The 24,071-nt window shown below is 43.2% G+C and overlaps 1 protein-coding gene across 2 annotated transcripts; it reads left to right on the forward strand.

The window, feature by feature from the left end:
• The first annotated feature begins 918 nt into the window (after positions 1 to 918).
• On the forward strand, positions 919 to 21,207 carry GP1BB (glycoprotein Ib platelet subunit beta). 2 transcript variants are annotated; one of them, XM_077461665.1, is made up of 3 exons: positions 919 to 3,009; positions 5,680 to 5,742; positions 16,424 to 21,207. In XM_077461665.1, the coding sequence occupies exon 3, from the start codon at positions 16,432 to 16,434 to the stop codon at positions 17,050 to 17,052; it is 621 nt and encodes a 206-aa protein (XP_077317791.1). In that variant the 5' UTR covers positions 919 to 3,009; positions 5,680 to 5,742; positions 16,424 to 16,431; the 3' UTR covers positions 17,053 to 21,207. The 2 variants fall into 2 exon arrangements, with proteins under 2 accessions (XP_077317791.1, XP_077317790.1); XM_077461664.1 differs by lacking the exon at positions 919 to 3,009 and having other exon boundaries at positions 5,588 to 5,742.
• The last annotated feature ends 2,864 nt before the right edge of the window (positions 21,208 to 24,071 follow it).

Raw genomic sequence — 24,071 nt, forward strand, 5'->3', positions numbered from 1 at the left:
CTAGATGTTCTTCTTAACACACTCCAAATATACAGTGACGTATTCGTGCTCCAGACTGTGTTTAAACCCCTTCACCAGATGTGCTCTCTCCTCGGGCAATGGACCACATATAATAATATTATTAATATTGTCTAATTGCGCTTTTGTAAATACATGGGGGACTTAGGGAAAATCTTCAGGATATCAATGGTGCTGAAGGAATTGATCCACTTTTTATTGTTGCATTTATTATTTTTTCCCACAGATATATATTTCTTTCACATATATTCTGTATGTGCTTAAGCTGGTGACATGATATATGATACAATTGTTACACACTTGTTGTACCAGTATATTTTATAGATATAGCACGTTGTGGAGCATGGCACTAATTGTGTTCAAATTACCCGTATATACTCGAGTATAGGCCGACCCGAATATAAGCCGAGGCCCCCAATTTACCACAAAAAAACTGGGAAACTTATTGACTCGTGTATAAGCCGAGGGTGAGACATCCCTGTGTCCATCCCTGTGTCCCGTCCATCCCTGTGTCCATTCCTGTGTCCCGTCCGTCCCTGTGTCCCGTCCGTCCCTGTGTCCCGTCCGTTGCTGTGTCCCGTCCGTCGCTGTGTCCCGTCCATCCCTGCCTACCTGTGCCGATCTGCAGCCTCTGTGTGCCATGCTCTCCTCGTCTGACAGACGGCGGCCATTCCTCTGTTCAAAAGCCGCGCCTCCCTGTCTGTGATAGGCGGAACACTCAATTTCCCAGCAGTCAGTGTTCCGCCTATCACGGACATCCTCTCATCCTCGTCCGTAGTATGAGAATGAGCGGATGTCCGTGATAGGCGGAACACTGACTGCTGGGAAATTTTGTGTTCCGCCTATCACAGACAGGGAGGCGCGGCTTTTGAATAGTAGAATGGCCGCCGTCTGCTCGACACGCTGATCGGGCAGGCAGACGGCGATGACTCGAGTATAAGCCGAGGGGGGCACTTTCAGCCTCAAAAAAGAGGCTGAAAATCTCGGCTTATACTCGAGTATATACGGTAGATTTATTCCCATGTACAGCATCTCACAAAAGTGTTGCTCAATAGGGTTTAGGTCTGCAGACATACTTGGCCAGTCCATCACCTTTACCCTCATCTTCTTTAGCAAGGCAGTGGTGATCTTGGAGGTGTATTGGGGGTCATTATCATGTTGGAATACTGCCCTGCGGCCCAATTTCTGAAGTTAGGGGATCATGCTCTGCTTCAGTATGTCACAGTAGATGTTGGCATTCATGGTTCCCTCAATGAACTGTAGCTCCCCAGTGCTGGCAACACTCATGCAGCCCCAGACCATTACACTACCACCACCATGCTTGACTGTAAGCAAGACAAACTTGTCTTTATACTCCCCACCTGGTTTACAAAATATTTACAAAAATGTGTGAGGTGTACCCACTTTTGTGAGATACTGTATAAGAGAGTGTGAGCGATCAATTAGTAGGATTCTGTTATTCATATTCACATAGCAGCGCGCAGGATCACCAACACAGTTAAAACAGGTAGTTGATTCGTGTTTGTACAGCCCCCCCCCAAAACCACCCAATTACAAGCAGCATATAGAAACTTGAAGGGGTACACATTTCAGCGATTTCAAGGCTGCATGCTAAGTTTGACATGCGGAACTGCCTGTCAAACTCTCTCATGTAAGTGAATTGGGTCGCACACCACAATCATGCTTCCCACAATGCAAAATTACTGTTCGTCAATAAATTAAAAAAAAACAGGCAGCAGGAGTCAGCAGCATAGCCTACTGAAAACACTTTCAAACCATTTTTCACCACACCATCCTCTGAGAAGTGATCCACTGTGGACCAGTTTTCAGGGGATGGCAGACACCGCCATAAGTGCGAAAGAAGCCTAATAAAGTATGAGTGAGTACAGTTGTATGCTGACAAGTATAAAATGTCTTAGCAATAACCGTGATAATAACCAGTTCATGATACAATGCACATTAGAAGGGCATTCCTCCCTTACGCAGTTGTCACTGGAACAGATGTCCCCTTCGAAAAAATCTATCTCACTTTTTTGGATTTTCCTGTCACTTTATGTCTCAGGGATAACGATCATCAGAACAAATAGGGAGGGCAAATCTACATAGACAAACTTGACAACGGTTCTAATCCGTCCCTACTGTATCCAAATACAAAGAAGAAAGTTTTGGCCATACATACACTTTAATGATTCTAATCACATTAGCTTTTCCTGCTTTAAGATAAATTCAATTAGAATTCATGTTGTAAATAGAATATACTTAAATTGGATCTATAGCTGAATCTTATACCAGTCCTAAAGTGCATCCATTGCCAACATTTTTTTTTTTTTAATTTCTGTTGTCTATTGTTGCTGGGGCGGATCTATTGTTGCCGAGACTGTATTTTGTTTCAGGGGGTCTATTGTTGCTGGCTGAAGTTGATCTACCAGATGACACATACTAAACTCCATCAAAGCCTCTAGGTCAGGGGTCTTCAAACTATGGCCCTCCAGATGTTCAGGAACTACAATTTCCATCATGCCTAGTCATCTCTGTGAATGTCAGTCTTACAATGCCTCATGGGATGTGTAGTTCCACAACAGCTGGAGGGCCGTAGTTTGAGGATCCTTGCTCTAGGTACTATCCTGCTGTGGCAACAGTAGACTTGTTTCATAATTATCTATACTGTATAACAGCAGCTGCCAAATAAATTACATAGTAGTTATACGGAGGATCAGAATGCATCCCAATGAGGCAGGCTATATTTCTTTTGAAATGCTGGATCTTTCAGTAGAATGAGGCTTCAGCTGGTCATAGGTGGTTTTTGCTGTCGGATGTGGTTCATTATGTGAATGACAGGCAAAAGTACTGAGCTATCAGCAGAGACCAGAAACTTCTGCTTTTCCTCCAACAACCACAACTAGTTGGCAAATAATTCTGGAGAGCTGCACCATGTAAGGAGGATAATTCCAAGGCTGGATGCGATGCTCCCTGCTAAAACAAAACTACAAGGTACAAAAACATAACCTGCCATTTAGACTTGCTTAACATGTTACCTAAAAGTCATGCTGATCCCCTGGGTTAATTTCTTTACAAATCCATGACCCTAAATAAGATTGAAAATCAGGTGTTCTGACTTACTGGCTGTATATTATAGAAGCAAGTCACTTCAAAGGCATTGAACCTATTGGAGCTTTCACGATGATGTAAGATTATCGAAGGATTGCTTTTAGCAGCACATCAAGGCCAATATTTGTATAGTATGTGTTTGGCCAATATTAGGAAGTTTTAAACACCCTATTTACACATACAGTTCTAGGCTGCAGTCATGGTTTTGCTTTTCTTCTTCAATGAGCTAGGACTTTCAGTGGGTACAGGCTGAAAATTTACAGGAAAAGTCATTTACTATTGTATAATCCTTATATTGTCTAATAAAATCCATTGAACACAATAGTGATCATTATATTCAAAAGTCTGGTAAACTCAGATTTGGGTTAAGGTCACCAGAAAATGCTAATTTGCCTTCCACAGGATTGATCTAACTCAGAGGTCTCCAAAACCTGCGACCTAAATTTGGCCCTTTGCTTGCCTTTATCTGGCCTTTGGAATACTATTCCTCTCTCTAACACCAACATTGCAATATCATTCCTCCCACTAACACCAATGAAGGAGCATAAATTCTTCCACTGATACCAGTTATGGGGCACTATTCCTTCCACAGACACCAAAGATGGGGCACTATTTATCCCACTGACAACAACTATGGGGCACTATTCCTCCCATTTACACCAATGATGGGGCACTATTTCTTTCACTCACATCAACGATGGGGCATTATTTTTCCCTCTGACACCAACAATGGGGCCCTATTCTCCCCACTGTCACCAACGATGAGGCACTATTCCTCCCACTAATACCAATAGTGGGCACTATTCCTCTTTCTTCTAACCACAGGGGTGATGTGTCATGTTTTTACTCCTACTGACCACCTAGCCTGAGGCATTATGGTGCTCCTGGTGAGGAGGTGAGGATGGGTGCTGCATTGGGTCTGAACAGAGGGTTGGGTACCCGGCCTTCTGGCCTAGATTGGGGTAGTTCTAGCTCCAGTCAGTTTTTTGGGAGAGAACACTGGCTCCCCTTTCCCACCGGGGGAGCAGTTAGTATTTTCCGAATGTAATTAGGTAGGAGTGATGGGGGCGAGGGTTGAGCCTTTTTTGGGGGGGCGGGCCTCTCCCCAAGCTGCTAGATCTTCAGGCCTTCCTGGCTTGGGTGGGGGCTGCTCTGGCCTGGGATGTTGGTCAGGGTTGTGGTGAATGTGCCCCTGAAGTGGCAGTTCAGGGGTACCGTATAATCACTGTGAGTGAGGGTTGCATTAATTTATGGCACATGGTCACTTTTTTTTCACACCTGCCTCTAGGGCGTGAAGGGCCTGCCCATTGTATTGCACAGTGGTCACTCTTTCACTTCTCCCACTTCCTTCTCCCCACTTTCCTATTTATTTTATCCCTGTGTTGTCACATTTTTTTGTTTGGTGTTCACATTTGTCACTGTGTGATTAGTAGGGAGTGAGTCCTTGGGTCTACCCTGAATGTCTTGGCATGGGGGTGGACATATGCCTTTTGGCTTGGTTCACCCTCTCTCATGGGGTCTCCCTTTGAGGGAGCCCCACCGAGTACTTGGGTGGGTCTGTTTTGGCAGACCTTCCAATGAAAGTACCTCAGTCTCCATCTGCAGCCCCGGGGGATGAGAGTAAGGTCCTTCCTAGGGAGGAACAGTATAACACCTGTTGCACGTTTTGTGTCACTCTTTATGTGTGTGCACTTTTTTGGCAACTGGTGTAGTTTTTGGGTGTGTTTCACACGCCACAGACCTTTAAAAAAAAATATATATATATATATTTACTCTCACTGGCCACAGACCAGCCTCCCTAAATCCTGGAGAACAGTACTCTGGCCCTTTGTTTAGAAAGTTTGGAGACCCCTGATCTAACATATATCTCTCTCTACTCATACATTGAGTGGTCACAACATCTGGAATGCTTTTCTAGAAATGGCTGACAAAACTAAACCCAAATCTTTAGCATGAAGTATATGGATAAGAATATTCTGAACCTGTGGGAAAATTGTAGATTTGAAGTCAAATGTAATTTGAAGTCAAATGAAGCAAATGGGAAAATAGCCAACTGCATGTGAGTCAACTCAAATGGTCTTAGGTGGTCCACCAATTAATTTGTTACTTTTGAAATATTTGCGTATATGGATATAATGATAACACCCTTTGTAACCAAGTTTTCCAAATACTGGTACATAATTACTTAATAAAATAACCTTATTCACACAACTATACTGAAAATAATGTATATACTGTGTGTGTAAAGATATTACCAAATATGGACCATTGGTGAGCTCTCTGATGGTACAGGGCATGTAATGACCACACTGGACTCTGGGCATAAGGAAACCTTGGTGATATATTTATAGACTTTTTTATTCATGTATTCTTGTGACCCACCTCCTACGTGTGGATCATCAGCTATGACCTTGTTGGATATGCTGCGAGCCTGTGATGTGCAGTATGGGTGTGTCTTTTGCAACAAAGAGTTAAGCTTGGTTTCCTGCTCTGTCTTCTCTTAGACATTTCTATGTTCTTATCATTCTGTGACACTCTGCTGTTATCATTTAGCATTGGCTTACCAGCGTCATCACCAGCTCCGTGACTGGGTCTAGAAGACCTGCCTGTGTAGGGGTAAGTCTCATTGCTATTGCCAATTATTTAATATTCCTATAGGTTTAATAAAGAGATTTCATTTGGTAATGTAAATTATTATAGTTTGTTTACAAAAACTTAACAAAGTATAGTACTGTCTTTTAATATATTCTAACCATCTCTCACAGGTTTATACCAACAACACAACTGCAGAATGTGGTGGAATAGAAACACACTTATTATGTCTTAAAATTATTTAGGCTTAATTCACAAGCATAAACATTAGGCTCTATATTTTCATACATGTTACTGTAATCTTCAAATCACATCGTACTGAAAAATAACTCATATGGACCCTTATCCTAATGGTTTAGCTTTGTGAATTGAGCCTATAGTAGTTTAGTATCTTTGCTTACTTTGTGTAATATATCAATGATACTAATACCAGTGACCTATTTTGATAAGCAATAGCAGAAACAACGCACTACATGAAAAGTACAATAGCCCATAGCTATAAATGCTATTGTCTTTGCTGAAATTAAACCAGTACAAGATTGGTCATTATGTAATGGTTACCCCCTTTATTGAATAACCATGCTAATATTGCAATATATCCAAATGATTTAAATACACTATATTACCAGTATACAAGTAATGTGACGCCTGCTTTTACACCAACTTTAATGGCATCCCAGTCTTAGTCCGTAGAGTTCAATATTGAGTTGGCCCACAATTTGCAGCTATAACAGCTTCAACTCTTCTGGAAAGGCTGTCCACAAGGTTTAGAAGTTTGTCTATGGGAAGGCTTGACCATTGTTCCTTAAGCGCATTTGTGAGGTCAGACACTGAGGTGGCAGAGTAGGCCTGGCTCACAGTCTCCACTCTAATTCATCGCAAAAAGGTGATCAGGTTGAGGTCAGGACTCTGTGCAGGCCAGTCAAGTTCCTCCACCCCAAACGTACTCATCCGTGTCCTTATAGACCTTGCTTTGTGCACTGGTCCAAATCATTTGGTGGAGGGGGGATTATGGTCTGGGGTTGTTGTTTTTTCAGGGGTTGGGCTTTGCTTCTTAGCTTCAGTGAAGGGAACTCTTAAGGTGTCAGCATACCAAGAAATTTTTTGAATATTTTTATGCTCCCAACTTTGAGGGAACAGTTTGGGCATGGCCCCTTTCTGCTCCAACATGACTGCGCACCAGTGCACAAAGGTCCACGAAGGTCCATAAAGACATGGATGATCTAGTTTGGGGTGGAGGAACTTGACTACCCTGCACAGAGTCCTGACCCGATAGAACACCTTTGGGATAAATTAGAGCAGAGATTGCGGGCCAGGCATTCTTGTCCACATCATTGCCTGACCTCACAATTTCACCTCTGGAAGAATGGTCAAACTTTCCCATAGACACACTCCTAAACCTTGTGGACAGCCTTTCCAGAAGAGTTGAAGCGTTATAGCTGCAAAGGGTGGGCCAACTCAATATTGAACCCTACACACTAAGACTGGGATACCACGTAAAGTTCATGTGTGTGTAAAGGCAGGCGTCACAATACTCTTGGTAATATAGTGTATATCTAAAGAAGTATAAAGAGTTTTCATTCCATATTTGGCAGAATGAACCAAAGAGAAAAAACATCAACTTTGAGTGTTAAATAAACTAAATTGTATTTTTGTTGACTTTTAGAAAGTGTTCAAATTACAATGTTTGACATAAACAAGGCATATTTTTCCATTTTGCCTTTTTTTTTTTTTTTGCATTAACCCTCCTGGCAGTAATCCTGAGTGTGGCTCAGGGTTACATTTCAGTACCATTAGTGGTAACCCCCAGCCACACTCGGGATTGCATTGCAGAATCCTGGTACAACATACTTAACTTGTCACCAGGATCCTGCGATGTCCCCCTGCTATGTCCTCCGCCAGATCATCTGCCCGATGTTTTGTGTTCCAGGCTCCGTTTACTGCGAGCATCGAGGCGCATAGGGGCGGAGCCCGGTGGCACATTCAAAAAGTACAAAAAAAACAACACATACAATACACTGTAATCTTACAGATTGCTTCACTGTATCAAATAATTTCACATCCCTTTTGTCCCTAGTGCTTTGTCCAGTGCCCTGGCTGCAGTTTTATATTATATATACTGTTCTTTCTGCCTGGAAACTGGAGATTGTCCATGGCAACCAAAAAGTGTCCCTTTACGTCAAAAGCGGTTTTAGACAAGCTAGAAAATAGTAAATTAGAACACTTGCAGAATTGAGCGATAGTGAATCGTGGGCAAATTAATTTTATTATTATTCTATTATTCATTTTTATAATTATTTATTATATTATAATTCATGATTTGGTGTTTCAAATTTTATCATACCCAGATTTCTACTAGACTCTTGTTCATACAGATTTAAGTGTGTTATTACTAAGAATTACAGGCCTACAATATAAAATGCCAAATTTCTATACAAAACAATATACTGCTTTGAGATTCAAAAATCTGACATAATTATACCGCCAGGGAGGCTACACTAACCCTGTTGCAGGGTCTCACACAGCATAGTAACCCCCCCCCCCCCAGCTGCAATGGCACACAGTACCTTAGTACTTCTGTGCAGGGGAGTGTTCATATTAGCCTTTATACCAGGAAGCTTTTATTGAAGGGTTGAAGGGGTGGTGGGTTGGAGCACTAAAAGTACAACGCAGCACTGCAGGTTACCTGCTTTAAAGATATTTAGTTTTGTGTGAGGCCGCCAGAGTTTAACTTTAAGGGTTTTTCATGTAAGCTTTGAACTGTGTCTTGCTGATTGTAGAGCTATTGGTCTGACTCAGCAGGGGGGTGTTGGACTGCTACAATAAGATCGCAGTTCTCACATGGACAGCAGCGTTCATATACTGCAGGCTAGCGAAATGGGACTAGATTGATAAGTGGCCATGGGGCATTCTTGCACTGAGATAACCAGTAAGACATTTAATGCCTATCATTTGGTGCACTCTGGAACAATGAGTGCAGTTTTGTGCAAGATGTTAATTGGGCTTTAAGTATATGCATGCTAAGTAACATGTAATGCCCGCGTGTACACGACTGGTATTTTTGACAGAAAAAGTCAGACGGATTTGCAATTCGATCGTGTGTGGGCTCCATCGGACCTTTGCTGTCCAAAAATCTGATGGACTTTAGAGATAGAACATGTTTCACATTTTTCCGCCGGAACCAGTTCCTATGGAGAAATCCGCTCGTCTGTATGCTAGTCCGACGAACGAAAACCGACACTAGGGCAGCTATTGGCTACTGGCTATGAACTTCCTTATTCTAGTCCGGTCATACGTCATCACGTTCGAATCCGTCGGACTTTGGTGTGATTGTGTGTGGCCAAGTCCGTTCGTTCGGAAAGTCCGTCAGACCTAGTCTGCTGGTAAGTCTGGTCGTGTGTATGTGGCATTATGCTGCGTACACACGACCGGACTTTTCGAGGGACTAGGTCCGACGGACTTTCGGCGGAGTTCTGACAGAGTTCTGATGGACTTTCCGAATGAAAGACTTGGCCACACACAATCACACCAAAGTCCGACGGATTTGAACGCGATGACGTACGACCAGACTAGAATAAGGAAGTTCATAGCCAGTACCAATAGCTGCCCTCACGTCGGTTTTTGTCCGTCGGACTAGCATACACACGAGCGGATTTCTCGGTAGGAACTGGGTCTGGCGGAGTTCCGGCGGAAAAATTTGAAACATGTTCCATTTCTAAAGTCTGACGGATTTTTGCAAATCAAAAGTCCGCTGCAGCCCACACACGATCGAATGGTCTGCCGGAATCGTTCCGTCGGACCTTTGATGTTGAAAAGTCCGGTCGTGTGTACGCAGCATTAGGGTAACATTTACTTGTATTTTATTACCCGTCACAGAATTTGCAGACAGTGGGAGGAATTAACAAAGATTGGAGCAGGGATAAAGCCTGAACCACTCTTCTAAACTGAGAAAACAGAGAATATCCTTCTCCTAATTAAAGTGGAGCTCTGGGCTCCTTCAGAAAAAAGTCAGCAGTGTTGAGGGGAGTGCTGCGCTTTGTAAATGGCCCAGCGGCAGGAGAAGGAGGAGGGGGGTCAAACTTCCTGTTGACCTCGCTGCGTCGAGATCACCTGGAAGTGGGAGCGGGTACATGTCAAAACCAGGTACCCATTCCCCCTCCCCCCGAAAGCCATGTGGCAGTGGGTGGGGGATAGGCAAACAAGCGGAGCTTCCCTTTTGGATGGAGCTCCGCTTTAAGAAAGGGTACACAAGAGATCATGTCTGACTTCTATGCTGTGTCTGTTCCAGACTTGACATAGAGAGCAGGAGAACTGGAGCTGCTTGCTTTGGCTCCCGCTGGCCACCCCACTACCTCCCCCCCTACCCAGAATGAGACAGAGAAGGACGACTGTTGGGTTATATTCACACTGGAGATTTCGGCCAATGCTAATTGTAGAAACAGGAATCAGAGATTCCTTTTGTAGCTCTCAGCTCCTGGGTGTGGCTACTGGCCCCCATTTACTATAATGACAGGTCGTCGGTGGTTGTAGCTATTCGCTGCTCTCTGCACAGCCAACGATTTACCTGTGGTGATTGCTGCTGGACACAGACAAAGGGATTGCTGGCTATTTCTGGCTGTGCGTAGAGCAGCTAATATCGGTAGCCACAGGTAACCTGTCATTATAGTGAATGGAGCCCGCAGCAGCACCTAGCCACTCAGAGTTGCAGCAAGAATCAGAAAATTCCAGCCACTACAATTTGCCCGCCCAAATGGCTGATGTGAATGTAGTTTTAGCCCTGCATTTACCAGCATTACCAGCCAGGTATATAGGCAGGTAAAAGAGCTCTGTCTGTTTAGTGTGTTCTCTGCATGGGCAAAGAGAGGCATGTGTGCGGTCTGGCAGGTCACCAGCAGACAGTTCACATCCCATATGCCAGGTCCACTCTAGCAGAAATATGTGACAATTTTCTCTAAAATAGAAACTGGCATTAGTGGCTTGGATAGGCCTGAAACAGGTCTATCTGCTTCGTTAATGTGGCTCATGCCACTTGCATCAACTTTGAAAATCTCAATGTTGTCATCTGTTTTTTTTTCCAGACAGCAGTCTCTGTTCATGCACTCTCTTGTATGAGCATCTGCTGGATGCCCTTCTGTAAATTGTGGTGTCTGTGAGGTTTACAGGACCCTGCCATAGCCTCTCACCTTGGGACTGTGACAAACAATGAGGTGCTCTCGGAAGAACCATCCACATTGGATTGCTCTTCAGAGAGCATTTGACAGGAGGTGGCCACAGCATGTGAAATAGTTCCTCATGCCTGCTGAAGACTGATTACTTCATCTCAGGAAAGTTTAGCATAAATTAATGTATTCTCTTTTGAGAAGCGGTGATTAAAGGATAGGTTCACTTTAAAAATAAATAAATTGCAGGTAAAAAATTTGCATATTTTTTTTTGGAAGCATTAAACCATGCAGATTGTCAGTGTATCTGTGTTCCCATACATCCCATATGGCATGGGTGCTCAATCTGTGGCCCTAAAATGGGTGGAGCATGTAACGTGTTCCCAAAGATGAACTTATCCTTTAAGGGGGGGGGGGGGTTAAGATCACCACATATAAATACATAAGTGGTCCATATAGTGAACTTGGTGTAGAGTTATTCACCTTAAGGCAGGGGTGCCAAACTCAATTTCATTGCTGGCCGCATCAGCATTATGGTTGAACTTTTACTATATCCCGAGAGCACCCCACCCCCCTTAACATCAGATGTCAAGAGACCCCCACCATCAGATGTCAAAAGTTCCCCACTCTCCTTTACATCAAAGTGTACCCCCCTTAATTTGTGCTGCTGTTGGGAAGAAGCTGGGATGGAGATGGTAAGCAAAAAGTGTAGGGTCTGGAGAAAGATCAGAGGAGGGCTGGAGTTTGCTGCTAGAGTCCGCTGAATGCTGAGCCAAGGGGAGGTGGACAAGGGGGTGCTGTGGCTGCACAGGGAGGCACAGTGTCTGTAGGAGGAGTTTTGTCCTCCTTTGCTGAGAGGCAGAGATGGCAGAGACGAGCCTCTCCGCAGCTGCACAAAGAAGTGCAAGATTTGGAGGAGGAGTTTTGTCTGCTAAGACAAGAGATGGGGGGGGGGGGGGTGCCATAGTTGCAGGAGAGGTGAAATGGCCCGGAGGGCCGGATTTGGCCCATGGGCCTTGTGTTTGGCACAAAGGACAAGAGTAAACCTTTTATATCTGAAAGAAAAGAGATTTAGGCTGGGTTCACACTAGTGTGAATTGGATGTGGGTTTCCCTGAATCCAATTTGCATGGCAGGAGAGTGTGCCGGCTCTCAATGGAGCCGGTTCACACATCTCCTCGGTGGCCACAGTGTGTATTTGGCTGTTTCAAGAATTAATTCAGGCAAAAATTTTGGCCTAATTCATCCCTGATGCGGCGAACGGGGACACACCGGATCCCTGCTGTGAGCCACGTCTGCATTAAGTGGGAACCCAGCCTGAATGGCTCTTTCACAGTAAGAACTGCAAAAATGTGGAATAGACTCCCTCAGAAACTGGTTCTGGCCTGCTTAGTACATCATTTAAAAAAAAAGCTGGATGTATTCCGAAATGCACAAATGTAACTAGATATTAACATTTATAGGTAATAACCAGGGATTGTTGATCCAGAAAATAGCCGATTGCCTTCTGGGGGAGGAAGACATTTTTTTCCCCCACTTTAGCACCACTTTAAAATGCCCAGCCCAGACTCCCCCCACTTTTTTTTCTCCTTTGCTCAGACCAAAAATAGGTAAGTATACACCTCTTTTTAAACAGGTTAGGCAGGATAGGTAGCAAGAAAGGGAAGGAACATTTTTTTTTTTTTATAGTGTCTATTGAAATTTTAAAAGAGAGAATACAGAGAAAACATGGCAAAATCCAACATATTAGATACAAAGCTGTGGTCCCCCACAGTCAGCAGATGGATACCAGAAATTACAAACAAGACATTTGCATTATGGTGTCTGATTACCAGGCAGCGGTAAACTACCTCTGCTTAGTTCTTGGCCATTCTTACCAATTGCTCTCCCCTGAGTGCCTGTGATGAAGCGGTGTAGAATGTTTCTCCTTTAGAGGAGTAAAGCGATCTACAAACTATGGTGAACGCCTTCTTTTACTGCATTCTCGAGAGATTACAGTAACAGAAAATCAGTGAACGGTGAAACACAGAGATGTCCCTTTGTTACGGGCTGCGGAGTTGGTGTGCATTCTCAGAGGAGACCACTATTCTCAGTACCTCACACTACACTGCAATATAATATTAAAATAATAAAGTAAAAGTCCCTCTACACAACTATACAAATAATATATATATATATATATATATATATATATATATATATATATATATATATACACACAGTATCTCACAAAAGTGAGTACACCCCTCACATATTTGTAAATATTTTATTATATCTTTTCATGTGACTACACTGAAGAAATTACACTTTACTACAATGTAAAGTGGGTGTACAGCTTATATAACAGTGTAAATTTGCTGCGCCCCCTAAATAACACACAATCATTAATGTCTAAACCGCTGGAAACAAAAGTGAGTACACGCCTAAGTGAAAATGTCAAAATTGGGCCCAAAGTGTCAATATTTTGTGTGGCCACCATTTTTTTTCAGCACTGCCTTAACCCTCTTGGGCATGGAGTTCACCAGAGCTTCACAGGTTGCCACTGGAGCCCTCCTCCACTCCTCCATGATGACATCACGGAGCTGGTGGATGTTAGAGACTTTGTGCTCCTCCACCTTCTGTTTGAGGATGCCCCACATATGCTCAATAGGGTTTAGTTCTGGAGACATGCTTGGCCAGTCCTTGCTTCTTTAGCAAGGCAGTGGTCATCTTGGAGGTGTGTTTGGGGTCGTTATGTTGGAATAGTGCCCTGCGGACCAGTCTCCGAAAGGGAGGGGATCATACTCAGCTTCAGTATGTCACAGTACATGTTGGCATTCATGGTTCCCTCAATGAACTGTAGCTCCCTAGTGCAGGCAGCACTCATGCAGCCCCAGACCATGACACTGCCGCCACTATGCTTGACTGTAGGCAAGACACATTTGTCTTTATACTCCTCACCTGGTTGCCGCCACACACGCTTGACACTATCTGAACCAAATAAGTTTATCTTGGTCTCATCAGACCACAGGACATGGTTCCACTAATCCATGTCCTTAGTCTGCTTGTCTTCAGTAAACTGTTTGTGAGCTTTCTTGTGCACCATATACAGAAAAGGCGTTCTTCTGGGATAACAGCCATGCAGACCAATTTGATGCAATGTGCGGTGTATGGTCTGAGCACTGAGAGGCTGACCCACCTGCCCCACCCCTTCAACCTCTGCAGCAATGCTGGCAGCACTCATACGTCTATTTTCCAAAGACAAGCTCTGGATATGGCTTCTTTGGTTGACCATGGCAAGGCCTGTTCTGAGTGAAACATGTAATGTTAAACCACTGTATGGTCTTGGCCACCGAGCTGCAGTCCAGTTTTACGGTCTTGGCAATCTTCTTATAGCCTAGTTCATCTTTATGTAGAGAAACAGTTATTTTTTCAGATTCTCAGAGAGTTCTTTGCCATAAGGTGCTATGTTGAACTTCAAGTGACCAGTATGAGAGAGTGAGAGTGATAACACCAAATCTAACACACCTGCTCCCCATTCACACCTGAGACCTTGTAACACTAACGGGTCACATGACATCGGGGAGGGAAAATGGCTAATTGGGCCCAATTTAGACATTTTCACTTAGGGGTGTACTCACTTTTGTTGTCAGCAGTTTAGACATTAATGGCTTTGTGTTGAGTTATTTTGGGGGAACAGAAAATGTATACTGTTATACAAACTGTACACTCACTATGTTACATTGTAGCAAAGTGTAATTTCTTCAGTTTTGTCACATGAAAAGTTATAATAACATATTTACAAAAATGTGAGGGGTGTACTCACTTTTGTCAGATACTATATATACAGGTGCATATTATAAAATTAGATTATCATCAAAAAGTTAATTTATTTCAGTAATTCAATTCAATTCAAAAAGTGAAACTCATATATTTTATATAGATGTGTTACACACAGAGTTATATATTTCAAGCATTTTTTTTTTTTAATTTTGATGATCATGGCTTGCAATGCAAAATATTCCACAGTCAGTGATAATTTGGGGAGCCATGTCATCTGCTGGTGTTGGTCCACTGTGTTTTATCAAGTCCAAAGTCCGTGCAGCCCTCTACCAGGAAATTCTAGAGCACTTCATGCTTCCCTCTGCTGACCAGCTTTATGGAGATGCCGATTTCATTTTCCAGTAGGACTCAGCACCTGCCCACACTGCCAAAAGTACCAATACCTGGTTTAATGATCATGGGATCACTGTGCTTGATTGGCCAGCAAACTTGCCTGACCTAAACCCCTTAGATAATCTGTTGGGTATTGTCAAAAGGAAGATGATGGACACAAGACTATCAGAAGGCTGCTATCAAAGCAACCTGGGCTTCCATAACACCTCATCAGTGCCACAGGCTGATCGCCTCCATGCTGCGCTGCATTGATGCAGTAATTCATACAAAAGGAGCCCCGACCAAGTATTGAGTACATACTATCCTGTACATGGACATACTTTTCATTAAGCCAACATTTCTGTATTAAAAATCCTTTTTTTATTGGTCATATGTAATATTAAAATTTTCTGAGATACTGAATTTTGGGTTTTCACTAGCTGTAAGCCATAGTCATCAAAATTAAAAGAAAGAAATGCCTGAAATATATCACTCTGTGTTTAACACATCTATAACAATGATATGAGTTTTTGAATTGAATTACTGAAATAAATTAACTTCTGATGATATTTAAATTTTATGAGATGCACGTGTGTGTGTGTGTGTGTGTGTGTGTGTATATATATATATATATATATATATATATATCTATATATATATATATATATCTATATATATATAGATATATATATCTATATATATATAGATATAATGTTTCTAACCTGCTGTACCAGATTTTTTACTGTCTTGGGAGCTCTGATTGATGAAGCAAAATGTAAATAATCTTCCTACTTCCTCCTCAGTTTACCAGGGATTCTCTCTGCTCTCCTCGATCCTCCACCTCTGGGCTGGAGAATCTGGGAGGGAGAATTCCGCCAGTGAGATGCTGAGATCACACCTTCATAAACTGGTCATTTCTGTGAATGACAGATTCTTGTGCTGAGAGGATCAGCGAATCATCCGTTTCAAAAACCGCTAATAATCTGAGGGTGAGTTGTGATCATGAGGATCAAAGCTCATTTCAGTTTCATAAACGAACACCTAAATACCCTCAAGAACATAATTGTTTACATATGTAAAATGAAATATAGCTAAAGAGTGACCTGTAAATTAAATTAAACAATTCGCTATAGATAATTCTATAGCCAGTGACAGGGAAATCAACCATGGATAGGAGATGTTCTCGCAGAACTTTGAAAAACCCTATAGGTAGCAGATAGATAGAATAAGGCACTGTGACTCTAGTGCAGAGGAGAATGTCCCTCTTGGGGAAGGAACATTTTAAGGTATAGTTATTGTTAGGCTGGAGTTCTACTTGAAGAATTGCTTTCTGTTCAATGAACATTTGAATGGTGGCTATTTCTAACATAGAAATCACTCTTGTTTATTATTGACTTTTATTTATCTTTTCAGACATAATCATGAAGCTTGGGTCCTGTTTGTTGCTACTGTTGGCCTCTATGTCTCACGTGGTCTCGGGATGTCCTTCTTCATGCCGTTGTACTTCAGGCATTGTGGACTGCAGCTATAATAACCTTGTCACTCAGTCCCTTCCAGCCTCATTTCCCTTTTCCACAGAGGTGATCCGTCTTGACAACAACAAACTTAACTCCATCGCCAGTGGTCTCCTGGACCGTCTTCCCAACTTGAGGGAGGTTCACTTAAAACACAATCCCTGGCACTGCGATTGTGACATCCTATACTTGCGCAGCTGGTTACAAGCACAGCAGAAGAGATCACTATATCGAGATGTCATCTGTGAATCTCCAGAGTCACTGAAGGGACGAGTTATCATGTACCTGACAGAGGACGAACTTGTGACCACCTGTCAGTACTGGTACTGTAACCTTGCCCTGGTTTCTCAGCTCTGCCTCTGTATTTTCATAGTAGTTCAAGGCATCCTACTGATTTTTGTCATTTTCTCTTTGCGCCGCTTCCAGAGGATTGCCAGGGAAGCACGACGTACAGCCAAGGAACTGCAACAGAACAATGAAACCTATGCCTATGACAACATACCACTATGCAGCTTTGATAGGACATAAATAAAAGACAGTAAAATATCCGGAATATGTCCTCTTACTAACTGATTTGAACTTGTACACATTGAATGCTGCACATCTTTGTTATATTATTCATCCAAATCTTTTTTTTTTGTTTTGGTAAAAGAAACTTAAAGGGATTGTAAAGCTTTGTGTTTTTTCACCTTAATGCATCCTATGCATTAAGGCTATAAAAAACCTTACACTCTCCGACCCCCCCCCCCCCCCCCCGAGCCTCGTTTTACTTACCTGAGCCCCAAATCTCTGTGGGCGCGATCCCACGCTGCTTTCCCCCAGTTCTTGTGGGCTCTTCATTGGATGATTTATAGCAGTGCAGCTATTGGCTCCTGCTGCTGTCAATCAAATCAACTCTGCTCACCAGGGTCGGGCCCGGGTGATACACTCGGTGGCTATGGCCGCCGAGTGTATCACACAGGAGCGCACCTGCAAGCTAACCCCCTTGGGAGAGTGCTTCCCAGAGGAGAGTAAGCTCTTGCGGGGAAGAGTCGAGACAGCTGCCGAGGGACCCCATAAGAGGAGGATCGGGGCCACTCTGTGCAAAACTAACTGCACAGTTGAGGTAAGTATGTTATGTTTGTTATTTAAAAAAAAAAAAAAACCTTTACAACCCCTTTAAAGTAGAACTTAAGGCAAAACTATTTTTGTGTTGAGTAAGAGAAGGTTATAATCCATGACAGTCTTTCTTTGTCATCTATGTTCCATTGGGGAGGTTTCACTTTGCTTTCTGTTCCATAGCCAAGAAATCATAGCCATAGCCATAGAGAAGAAATTCATCCAAAGTGAGGAAAATCCCTGGTACTCACCAAGGTCACCAGAAATGTGTCCCCATTTGGAAGATTTCCCCTCTCTTCCTGTTCATGTGGCCAATCAAAATTTGGGATTTTCTTTTGCTTTCACTTTTGGTGATAATGGTCGCCAGGACAAATAGAGACGGTAATCTCTCTAATGAACACAGACAGTAATATAAATATACCTGTGTTGTAATCCCTCTTCACTATTTCTAAATGTAAAAAAAATGCCTTCAGTTATACATGCATGATGTCACCTTGTATAATCTTTGAGTCTACTGTTTGATAGGCAACTGGTGATGTCATCTAGGTTAACCACAAAATAGAATGAGAAGGCCACCAAAGCAGAGCAACCTAGCCACTGGATGTCAATGCAGCCAACTCTGGACATCATGATCCAAAACAAAGCTCAATAGACATTTAGTGCTGTGGTGATGTACAGTTCACCGTTTCAGTAGGAGGACATCACAGTTATATGTGTAAGACATGCAACACTCTGGAAAACAGTTAACATATACACAGTGGCATGAAAAATGGAAAGCCTTGTTCAGTATCAGGTTGAACTAACAGATGGCACACTCCATGGTAACTCACAAGGGTCATGTAGTGACTAAAGTTGGCCATACACTAGTAGAATTTCTTCCAGATTGTTATTTTCTGAATTATTATATGACTTTCTAATGGTTAGTAGGGTCAAGTCAACCTCCTAAATTCTAAGGCTACTTTCACACTGAGGCATTTTACAGATGCTACAGCACTAAAAATAGCACCCGCATAGCGCCTGTAAAGAGCCTCTCCTCTCACTCCAGTGTGAAAACCCGAGTACTTTCGCACTGGAGCGGGGCACTTGCAGGACGGTAAAAAAAGTCCTGCAAGCCGCATCTTTGCAGCACTCCTAAAGCACCCATACCCATTGAAAACAATAGGGCAGCTCCGGCACTTTGCAGGCGGTTTTAACCCTTTTTTGGCCACTAGCGGGGGTTAAAATCACTCTGCTAGCGGCTGAACAGTGCCGCTAAAACAACGGTAAAGCGGCACTAAAAATATCTCCTATAGTCTGACTTAATCAATGCCAAAAACTATTCAGCCACTGATGTGAATGGAGGCTTACCAAAATTAATGGCTTAGACCCCTTTCACACTGCAAAGCCTATAGCGTCAGCGGTAAAACCTTAAGACCCCTTTCACACAGGTGTTTTTCAAGTGCTTTTGGGCTAAAAAGAGCCCGAGGCGATGCGCTGGCAGGAAATCAAAAAAACACCTGCAAGCAGCATCTTTGTAGCGGTGAAGGAGCAGTGTATACACCGCTCCTAAACTGCCACTGCCAATTGAAATGAATGGGCAGCACCGGCAAAGCGCCGCTGCATGGAGTTAAAAGCTGCCGAAAACCTCTGCAAAAATGACGGTAATGCGCCGCTAGAAATAGCGGCGCTTTACCGACATGATGCCGGTGTGAAAGCAGCCTAATACCACAAATAATACCATGATATTAGATTTTTTTTACTAGAGGAGTGTATAATGAGTATTGAAATTCTAGATAAATGCTTAAATAATGCATTATTTAACTAAACACATTTGATTTTAGTTGACTAAAATGTAATGAAGGTTTAGTAGACTAAATACGACTAAAACTAAAACAATAGCCAAAGACTAAAATGGACTAAAACTAAAATGTAATTTTAGTCCTAAGACTAAGACTGAAACTAATTTAAATTTGCTGCCAAAATGAACACTGCCCCCAACAACAATAGACCCCCCATAACACCCTCTGTGCAACAATAGATCCACCACAGCATTAGTAGACCCCCTGTGGCAAGAATAGATCTCCTAGCGGCCAGCATCAATAGACCATCCAGCAGTCAACAACAGTAGATCCCCCCCCCCAGCAACAATTGATACCCTTGCAGCAACAATAGATCCTCCAGCAGCCAGCATCATAAAACCCTCAAGCACACCTCAGCACCCCTTTCTAATGCATTCAGTGCTAAAGCTGCTGGAATTGTGTTCCCTCGCATTTCCACTGCAAAAAAAGCCCTTATTATGACACCTAAAATGTCCTACAGTTCAGCCGTGTGTCTGGTCTTATAGGATAAATTGGGATCTAGTGTTTTGATATAACACCAGCCCAATATATGAATTATATTGAACAGAATAACCATTGTAGAGTGGAGTAAACAGAAAGAAGAAAGCTTTACCAAGGTCCTTTCACATCATAAATTCTACGTTATCATTTAGTTGTTAATTGATTGGGCAAAAAAAAAAAAAGAAGTTGAACACAATCAACAGAAGACAAACATTGTGACCAATATTTCCTAGTTTCATTGATTGGAGATAGTTATTATTTCCTATAAATAGCATGCACATTATATTTCCTCCATAAAAGCCTTCAGACACACAGATGAGGCGAGCAGAGATCGGTGTACGGTAGAGCGGGAGGGTGGAAATGTTGGGCTTGGGATCTTTAGATTGGTTTATCATATGACCTGGGGCAAGGGCGGACTGACCATTCAGGCACTCAGGCACTGCCTGAGGGCCCCATGCCACTAAGGGGCCCCATCAGGGTTGCCAGCCTCAATAAAACCAGGGACAGTATGTAAAAATCTGTTTTTTTTTTAAATCCCAAGATTATAGCTCCTTCGCCTCTCCAGTACCTTTTCAGTGTGTGTATTCTGTGTGTGTATACTATGTGTGTATATTGTGTGTCTGTGTGTGTATACTGTATGTGTGTGTGTATACTGTGTGGCCTCATAATCTTCTATTGCCCGGGGGCCCCATAATCTCCTTTTGCCTGGGGGCCCCATAATCTCCTATTGCTTGGTGGCCCCGAGTTGTCAGTCCGCCCCTGACCTGGGGCACAATGGTACAACACACATACTACCTATCAATCGAAGGCAGGTTTGCAAACTTTCAGTAAATTTAGGAACAGTTTGTAAAATTTGTAATTTGTGCCTCTGTCTGTGAAAGTCTATTAAGGACATGCAGACTGCAATTTACTGAAAGTTGGCAACTTTTTAATTTATCTTTTAGCATGCTATTAGCTATATTAGATGTAATAGGTCCACATTTGTGCCATGCAGGAACACATGTAAAATCATGTGCGTTCCAGCAGCGCACAAAAAAGTGCATCCCTTTTGAGGGTGTGTGGTGATGTCATTATGACACTCCACTGCACCTTGCTAACGTGCACAAGAAAACAAAACACATGGTAACAAATTATTACTTGTAATCGCAATGTGTATGAATGATATTATTTTTGTAACTTGTACCTCATGGAAAATCAACGTTCATGATTGATTGAATATTATATTTCATTCTGTTGTGTCTGATTAAATTGAAATGTATGCTTGAAATGTTTTTTAATTGTTTCTGACCTCTCTGGGGCTTTGCCTAATAGCATAAGATTGCCTTTGTGTTCAATTATTTTATGTGAAAGGGTCCCTTATGTACTACATAGTAATTTATATTGGGTCTCCTGCAATAGAAGAAAAGATGTTTGTATTTCACAGAATGAGCAGGCCCTAGTGAAGAAGAGACAAGGAAATTTCTGGGGAAGAATTCCCCATGAATCCCGTTAAAACGAAACTATCCTCTGTCTTCTTCATTGTGCAGTGTCAATGGGTCATTTCTCCTGTACACGATTTGTGAAAGTCAGAGTTTCTATTATAAGTGATCCACAATAAACTGTATTGCAATCATGGAGGGCTGTTGCATTGGGGGCCCATGCCAACCAACCCATGAGTGCCCATGGCCCCTTCCTATCCTTTTATTCTCGGACACAAAAAAAATGCAAATCCCAAAAAAAGAGCCAAGAGAAAGGGAGAGTATTACTGGCTTTGTGGAATTACATGCATCATTGCAGATGTTGGTTTTAGTTCCAAATAGGCTTATCTTGTTCTTTGCCATATGATGTGCTGGGAAAGAGGTTGAGAGAAGTACTGATTTATTTAATTTGATGGTCCAGTGCCTGTTTTAGCAGAATTCAGATCTCAGGGTCTCCACATCTTCATCTAACATCCACTGCAAGAACCATAGTGGCTCCTCTCAACAGTGGCATAGTGTGGGTTGTCAGCACCTTGGGCAAGACAAGTAATTTGCGCGCCCTAACCTGCGGACTTTTAGCATTCCCGAGTTCCTTCAAATGCAACAGTACTGATCTACCTGATTCCAACACTGACCACTGCACTAACCTACTATACTATACTGTCCACTATACTATACTGACCACTACACTTTCCGCTATACTACACTGACCACTACACTGTCCACTATACTACATCGACCACTATACTGTCCACTACACTGACCACTATACTACACTGTTCACTATACTACTCTGACCACTATACTAACCACTAAACTCTGCTGACCACTATACTACACTGTACACTATACTGTCCACTACACTACATTGATCACTACACTGACCACTATACTATATTATCCACTACACTACGCTGACCACTATACTGTACACTACACTAAACTGACCACTATACTATCCACTACGCTGACCACTATACTGTCCTTCCTACAGTAACTCTCTCTTTCTCTGCCTATGTCTCTCTCTGCCTGTCTGCCTCTCTCTCTGTGTCTGTCTCTCTCTGCCTCTGTCTCTCTCTCTCTGTCTGCTTCTGTCTCTCTCTGCCTCTGTGTCTCTCTCTGCCTCTGTCTCTCTCTCTGCCTCTGTCTCTCTCTGCCTCTCTCTCTCTCTGTCTCTCTCTCTCTGCCTCTCTCTCTGCCTCTGTCTCTCTCTCTCTCTGCCTCTATCTCTGCCTCTGTCTCTTCCCTCTGCCTCTGTCTCTCTCTCTTTCTGCCTCTCTCTCTGCCTTGCTCTCTCTGCCTCTGCCCCTCTCTTTCTGTCTCTCTCTCTCTGCCTCTGTCTCTCTCTCTGCCTCTGTCTCTCTCTGTCTCTCTCTCTGCCTCTTGCTCTGCCTCTCTATCTGCCTCTGCCTCCGCCCCTCTCTCTCTGCCTCTCTCTCTCTGCCTCTGTCTCTCTCTCTGCCTCTGTCTCTCTCTCTCTACCTCTGTCTCTCTCTGCCTCTGTCTCTCTCTCTCTCTGCCTCTGTCTCTCTCTCTCTGCCTCTCTCTCTCTGCCTCTCTCTCTCTGCCTCTGTCTCTCTCTCTCTGCTTCTCTTTCTCTGCCTATCTGTCTCTCTCTGCCTTTCTCTCTGTCTCTCTCTCTCTCTCTGCCTCTCTCTCTCTGTCTCTCTCTCTGCCTATCTGTCTCTCTCTGCCTTTCTCTCTGTCTCTCTCTCTCTCTCTCTGCCTCTTTCTCTCGGTCTCTCTCTCTCTCTGCCTCTGTCTCTCTCTCTCTGCCTCTCTCTCTCTGTCTCTCTCTCTCTGCCTCTGTCTCTCTCTCTCTGCCTCTCTCTCTCTGTCTCTCTCTCTCTCTGCCTCTCTCTCTCTGCCTCTCTCTCTCTCTGCCTCTCTCTCTGTCTCTCTCTCTCTCTGCCTCTCTCTCTCTCTCTCTGCCTCTCTCTCTGTCTCTCTCTCTCTCTCTCTCTGCCTCTCTCTCTCTCTGCCTCTCTCTCTGTCTCTCTCTCTGCCTCTCTCTCTGTCTCTCTCTCTGTCTCTCTCTCTGTCTCTCTCTCTATGTCTCTCTCTCTTTGCCTCTCTCTCTCTTTCTCTCTCTGTCTCTCTTTGCCCCTCTCTCTCTCTTTCTCTCTCTGCCTCTCTCTTCTCTCGCTCTCTGCCTCTCCCCAGTCTGTGTTCATTTTCCTCCTCACCTGCTTGTCATGTGCAGAGGCGGGACTTCAGCCCCATGCCGCACATGACCCCCATACCTCCAATCACAGGGTGACGGACACTGTACATGGCGGCCAGAGCGCCGGGGACACATGAAATTATATTTAGGAGGAGGCATCCCCCACGCTGCGCCACTGCCTCTCAGAATAAAGAAATTACATCATTCCTTACTCTGAAAGAAGGCACACTAATGCTTGCCATTAGATGAGACCACGTTGCCTCATGTAGGAATAAACAAGCCATCCACACTCCAATGGCATCAGCCTTCACAAAGCTTTATTACTCCAGAACTAGATCACAGAAGAGTCCGCAATGATAAAAGCCTCACTCTAACTTTCACCTCAATTATACTTGTGTTGCCCTTTGAAAAGCAATCTGCACTGGATGCTTTCTCAGCTTAAAGAGGAAGTAAACCCTGATGGGTTTACTTCCTCTTTTTTTCCCTGCAAAGGTAAAGCATAATGGACTA

Source organism: Lithobates pipiens, unplaced genomic scaffold, assembly GCF_037356315.1.
Source record: "Lithobates pipiens isolate NorthernLeopardFrog02 unplaced genomic scaffold, aLitPip1_a1.2 Scaffold_3, whole genome shotgun sequence".
In the NCBI taxonomy this organism is placed as follows: Eukaryota; Metazoa; Chordata; class Amphibia; order Anura; family Ranidae; genus Lithobates; species Lithobates pipiens.